Raw genomic sequence first — 6,907 nt, forward strand, 5'->3', positions numbered from 1 at the left:
CACATCATTCACACCCACATCTGGACTTAATGTCCTTTTTTCCTCCTTTTTTGATTATTCTGTTTCATGAATGGGCGGGTGTTCAAAGAAAGGACAGATGACAGTGAATAACAAAATTTGTCACGGTCCTGGGCCAGTGACCCAGTGTTTTTGCTTTTGTACTTTTCCTTTTGATTTTATTACAAAGTATGACTGTCTGTTTTGGTTCTGTCCTAGTATTTCAGCTTCCTAGTTTTGGTAGCACTTCCTGAGTTCTTGTTTTTAGGTTTTGTTATTTGGTCTCCCGGTCTCTGTCTCTTCCTTCTGTCTGTCCACGGTGTTATTTTATCTGCTTTCTGCGTCTGTTAAGTTCTGTGTCTCGTCTGGATCTCTCTGTCTGTCGTGTACTTCCTGTTTTACTTTGTAGGTCTGTGCCTTATGTCTGTGCGTTCAGCTTTGTGCTCTCCCTGTCTCGTCAGTGTAATCAGCGTCAGCCGTGTCTCCCAGCTGTTTCCTCTTAGCTCTGTTCACCTCTTGTATTTAGCGTCTTCCCCTGCTCGCTGTCGCGTCGTACCTTCATACCTCCCCTGTGTGTTCAGTTTGCCGACCTGCCTGCTTGCTAGTTTAGTTTTGTATTCGCAGTTCAGTTCTGTTCAGTTTGTGCACATCAATAAATCTGCTTAAGGTTCACCCTTTAGTTCCTGCGTTTGTGAGTCCTGCATTTTGGGTCCTCTCTCCCTGCCTGCCTGCACACAGCCATGACAAAATTCCCATTCTCCGTGGCAAGAAGAACAATCCCTTTTTTCCTCAATCTGCTTATAGGGCAACAGCTGCTGATGAATGCTTGAATCCCTCTTAGTCTCCGTCTAGTCCGCTTTACAAGCTCCACAAGCTGCTCAGGGTCTCTATTCAGCCTTAACTACCCAAACAGGGGAAGTAGAAAAGCCCAGTGACTGAAGGCTGGATGTCGGCTACGTAGGCTACCTTAGAAAGCAGCGGCAGAAGGCAAATCTTTCAGGTTGTTTATCTTGTGGTTAATTAGACATTTTTTTCCTCTCTGTATAAAGACATATTTGGCGCGAGTCAGCAATTCTCTGGTTTGGAAAATGTGTATTTTTTATATTTTTAATTCAATTTCAATTTCAATTTCAATTTTATTTCTATAGCACATTTAAAAGTCACAGGTACAACAAAGTGCTTCACAGACGAGCCATACTTTAAATACCACAAATGTTAAACTAGTGTTCATGGCACAGAACAGCTGTGCATGACTTCACAGAATATGCAGCAGGACAATGCTTCAAAGCAGTACTTCTATCTAAATGTATGTAAATTAGTCCGTAAGGCCCGTAGCACCACTTAAATGAACCTTTTTACCCAATACATGCAAAGAAAAAAACATGGTGGCGATGGCACTGGCCTAACAGCAGCTGTGTCCCCAAGAAAGACAGTGCACCCCACTACGCTGCAAACACTGCTCAGGAACAGCTCGAGGACACCACTCAGCCTCCAATTTCTGCATATACCAATCCAATAAACCATTTGCACTAGCACAAGTGGATTCATGAAGTCCCTACCCAGCAACAAACAGGACCCAAAAATCTGCTGTCCCTGGAGGACCTGTCTCTAAGCCCTGAAAAATCAGAGATGTTCTGGGGACACGAGGAGTACATAGACAAGATACTGCAGTTGGTTTTGATGTTTTGATAAGTGGAAGTAAAAAAAAGGGAAGTTTAAACGCAAGTTCAGACCCCAGTGCCTCCATCCATCTATCCGTTCATCTTCTGCCACTCCTATGAGTCCAGGTTGCAGGGGAAACATTTAAAGCAGACATGCCCGGACCTCCCTCTCCCCACCTACCTTCTCTAAGTCATCTGGGACACCCAGGCATTCCCATGCCACCCATGCCAGACAAAAGATATAATCCCGAGCATGTCCTGAGTCTGCCTTGGGTTCTCCTTCCAGGCAGACATACCATCAACACCTTAGCTAGTAGAAATCCAGAAGCCAAAACATCTCATCTCAGTCCCTACGAACGACTCTACTCTGTGTCTCTCCTGAATGGCCAACTTCGCCACCTTATAAGACAGTAGTCTCATATATATTGAAAAGTTAGAATGCCCTGATACCATCAGACAGTGAGAGAGACCATGATTTTAACAACCACTGAGACTCTTAAGAAAAAATAAATGGTGAATAATAAATGTTCAGGGTTTGAGGGGCTGCTAATCTCCTGAACATCCATAATGTAACGGTTTGTAAGTGTTACAGTAGTTAGGACGTCTACAGGTTTCAAGCCCCGCTACATATTTTCAACAAGGAGAGCAGTACTGTCTGTGGAGCTTTTGTTCCAGCCGGATGCCACCTGATTTCACTCATTATCCTGGCTCCTGAAATAGTCAGGCCTATTAAATGGCTCTTAATCAAGACCATGGTTCATTAAATCAAGGAGACTTTAAAATAGTGGAAAAAGCTTCCGGGAGTCCTCTGCTGTCCCTCAAGCTGACCGCCACAGCTGTGGGAGAGGCGCTGATAAAAACCTTACAACAACAACATTAAGAGTTTAACATACATGAAGTACAGCCTGATTGATTGCACAGCTCCGACCGATGAAAGGGTGTTTCAGGATGTTACATGCATGCTTGCATACGTTCTCTTGCTGGGTTGCTCTTGTATGCTCCCTTGTTTTTTCTGAATCTGTTGATTCATTAATATTTTTAAGTTCTCCAAAAGGTTTTATCCACTAAGCATTGTTTAAATTTTCAGAGTAGTTATATTTGAATATTCTAATATTTGTGTTTAATAGGATATACAGGTCATCTGATTACCACAATTTATTTTTACTCAATTAAATTTTATTTAAAAAGCGCCAAATCACAACAACAGTCGCCTCAAGGTGCTTTATATTGTAAGGTAGACCCTACAATAAACCCAACAATCATATGACCCCCTATGAGCAAGGACTTTGGCGACAGTGGGAAGGAAAAACTCCCTTTTAACAGGAAGAAAGCTAGGGATGGGGTGAGAGAAGGAAGACGGGATAAAGACATGCTGTGGAAGAGAGACAGAGATTGATAACAAGTGTGATTCAGTGCAGAGGTCTGTGGTCTATGGTGACTGGAAAGGAAAAACTCAATGCATCATGGGAAACCCCAGCAGCTATTGCAGCATAACTAAGGGAGGATTCAGGGTCACCTGGTCCAGCCCTAACTATATGCTTCAGCAAAAAGGAAAGTTTGAAGCCTAATCTTGAAAGTAGAGATAGTGTCTGTCTCCTGAATCCAAACTGGAAGCTGGTTCCACAGAAGAGGGGCCTGAAAACTGAAGGCTCTGCCTCCCATTCTACTTTTAAATGCTCTAAATACTCTTTGCATTTGAATACATGAATATAGCTCTGAGAAAAGCTTTTGGCTGATTGCACTGAGAAGAACCCAAAAATACAAAGATATGCACCATGCTGTGACAAATAAAAGACAAGGAAATGAAATGCAAACTAAGAAGCTTTCACCCAAGACAGCAAACTGTATGAGTAAATCTAGTACACGTCTAATACAATATTGATGTGAATGACTGTGATCTTAAGAGACTTGATCTACTTCTGATCAGCGAAAGCATCCATCTGAGATGCTCCCCGAGGGCCTTGAAAAATGGTAATCAAATTACGTAATCATGTTGCGCTTAACAGAGCAAACATCTAAAGGCCTTGGAGCGTCGCTTCCATTAAGCCAGTATGTTTTATACACACAGTACACGCACTAATTAGATATACTGTAAACACGAATACCAAAGCAGCTAAAGCCAATTCAGCGATTGCAGTGTACAAATTGAAATGTTCTCATGTAGTTTGATGAAGAATGGGTGTACTAAATCTTAAACTTTAATAAATGTACTACTGTATACAAGTGAAATATGCAGGGAAGTAACAGAAACAGTATGTTTTGTAGCTTTTTGATAAAGATGAGCAGCTGTTACACACCTTTGGTTTACCCTTCTCTTAAAGGTAAAACGTTTCTCGATGTCACGTTTTATACCATAACACGCAAACACACATTTGTAACTGCCTGGATGCTGGGTGTTATCATTACCCATGTGTTTAGGGTTCATTTAGGGGAAAAAGAATAACTGGAAAAAAATAGCAGACACAAGTCCAGCATTGTATTTCTGCCAGCAGCTCTCTGCAGACCACAATCCTCAACAGCCAACCAACACTTGGCATCAATCATGAGACCATGCACAGGCCAAAATATTTGATTCATCCAATAATGTTTCATTGTGTGAATATCCCCTGCACTTATGCAAAATGTGTTTATGGAAATACAGAAAGCCTTGGATTAAACTGCACACTGGCCCGCACATGCTCCGCTTGTCCAGGTCGCAGGGAAAGGAGAAGGTTATCAAATAAGAAATGGTAAGATGGAAACTGGACATTCTTATCTCGCTCCCCAGCCAGCTGCCTCCTGAGCTGCAACATTCATAAGCTGACAAATCGTGCTGACTGACAATTGTGTAATAAAGGAGAACTTACAAGTGTAGCTACTTTGGGATAGGAAATCTGATAGCTCTGACTGACGGATTTCCTATCCCAGTAATGCATCACAAAGTGTGTGCAGTGTGAGCTTCACTTGAAATTCCGGCGACCCATTACGCCCAGTGATTTCCACCTCCAGCATAAATTTGGAGGTCACATTAGGCCTGTGAAATGCTTGATGCAAAAATGAAAATGCAAACATAACGGACGTGCACTTCATGTTTTACTGACTGTGTGTGATACAATTTAAACCGTTATGAAGAGCGAACAACTCTAAAAGTGTTCCACGTTGATTAATTTCTGCAAAAAAGCACTGACAAATGTGCATATTAGCCTCTTCTCTTCGAGGAAAAACAGTCCTCCTTTATGCCCAAAGAAGCCATGCTATCAGTTCCAGTGTCTCTCCGACAAGAGTCTGATAGTGTTACCGATTTAGATAGCTCAGATTTCATATGCTCTCCCAGAAGCAAACACTTTACTTCAAGGAGAAAGGGATGGAAAAATAAATGTATCCCTTACACAAGCGGATGTCAAAGCAAAAATATTCCCATTACTCACTGCTGCTAAATAACTTCCGTATAATCTCTTAGAAAGCACAGTGTTTTGTTACAGCTGTGATCTAAACATGGCACAGAGTGTAATGACTTGCGTGCATGTGATGAAAAACACAGAAAGTGTCTGACAACTGAAACATGAATGTAACAGAGAAAACTTTGATTCAAAGCACGTGATTTTCTCCTTTTTAAAAAATCATCCAGTTTCTGAGGTTTTCCGCTGACCCTCCCATAACAAACACGTCCGTGGTCATCCAGGCAAGAACTGTTGGCATTTTCAATGAATACCGCTGCTTGAGTAATATATCATGAAATATTAAATGTTGGTCTTCAAAGCTCCCGAGTACTGACTCAGGACTGCTGGTCTTTTATTACATAATCAGCTGTCTGGAAACGAATGTATCTTTGTCAAGCAGCCGTGTAAATTTCACTCCATGTTTATAAAGCAAAGCAGAGGCTAACATTAACCGCAGAGGAGGGGGTTACTGTTTATGTGACAGCGTGTGATTGTACCGCACGCCACACATGCAGCTGTTGGAAGCTGCTCACTGTAACCCTCCGGTCTCTGCTGAAGTCAGAAAGCTGATCGTCGTCAGCTCGCCTCGTTTTAACGTCTCAGATGAGTTTCAGGCTCTTATTAAGAGCTGACTGAAAATTGACGTCAAATTGCGTGACGTCACGCGAGTGATTTGTTGCGATGTCACGGGCTGCCTGGTTAAACAGACGAGGTTTGCCTCCTGTTTACCTTTGGCACGCACCTGCACTTGCAGTTGGCGCGCCACAGTGCCCTTCACTCCCTCCGTCTCCCCGGTGATTACCGCAGCTAATGAAGGCTGTAGCAGACTCGAGTGCTGGACTAAATTCACGTATTAACAGCCTCTTTGAGCAAATTTCCCCCCCAAAACTTGAAGGGCCCGCATCAGCAGACGTCTCTCAGGTAAATACGGCGTCAACATCGAAACAGCAGTGCCTCAAGATTACTAAACCCACAAGGAATGAAAAAAAAACAAAACAAAACAGAAAAGCTCTTAACATGAACTACAAATGCATCCAAATCTTGTTCATTTGTTCCATCACAACTGCAACATTTCGTTTTCCATCTTAATTGAGACGTGCACATCCTGCCTCCTTACCTGTAAATGCCCCTGGTACATATTGAGCACACAGTCGGTCGCGGCTCTCTCCGTCACTGGATCTTCCTTTTACACTTCTTCCCGGCTTGTATGGGGCGCACAGTGTCAAACTCCAAGTGTGGACATCAGAAGCCGAAGGAGAGTTTTTGGACTGGAGGTCCAAAAAGGAGCAGACAGAGCGGAGCTGTCCTCTCCTCGGGTGCTGAAGCTGACACTTTGCGCTCATCCAGGATACCTCAGCGCGCTGACACACACGGAGAGCGACGCCGGACGGCACTTTCTTTTCTTTCCTGGTTTTTTAATACTTGCAGATTCCTGAAATAGTCCTTACATGAAAAACACAAACAAACAAAAATAAAATTCTCTCGAGATTCAAGTCTTCATTCTGAGCGCGCTGGCGTTTTCCTTTCGGTCTTGCTTTAAATGTTTTGACGCTCCTGCTGGGCTCTCTCTTCTTATAGCGCGCTCCTCTCTCCTGCTTCCCGACTACTCCCTCTAACCCAGCCCTCTGGTGCCTCCCCCAGTGATGACGTGCACAGCTCTCGCTCGCTCGCTCTCAAGATCGTGTTCAGGAAATTTCAAAAGTTCACAGGCGTAGAAGAAGAATTTATAGCAGAAGGATTTTGTCATGAGCAAATTGATTTTAAAAACGTTTTATAAGCTTTTATAAGCCTCCCGCTGAGAAAGCAGCTGAATGACACGGTTAAAACACG

General features: G+C 43.0%; 1 protein-coding gene across 3 annotated transcripts in view; it reads right to left on the minus strand.

Moving 5' to 3' along the window:
• pex5la (peroxisomal biogenesis factor 5-like a) overlaps positions 1-6,656 on the minus strand; it is a 114,424-nt gene extending 107,768 nt beyond the window's left edge. For 2 of the 3 annotated variants that reach the window (XM_080297269.1, XM_026159991.2), the window contains exon 1: positions 6,195-6,656. In XM_080297269.1, coding sequence (XP_080153395.1) covers positions 6,195-6,215 — 21 coding nt within the window. In that variant the 5' untranslated portion in view covers positions 6,216-6,656. The remainder of the gene's footprint in view (positions 1-6,194) is intronic. The other variant, XM_026159994.2, reaches the window with a different exon arrangement.
• Positions 6,657-6,907: the final 251 nt, after the last annotated feature.

The sequence above is a fragment of the Astatotilapia calliptera genome, chromosome 23, assembly GCF_964374335.1.
Source record: "Astatotilapia calliptera chromosome 23, fAstCal68.1, whole genome shotgun sequence".
In the NCBI taxonomy this organism is placed as follows: Eukaryota; Metazoa; Chordata; class Actinopteri; order Cichliformes; family Cichlidae; genus Astatotilapia; species Astatotilapia calliptera.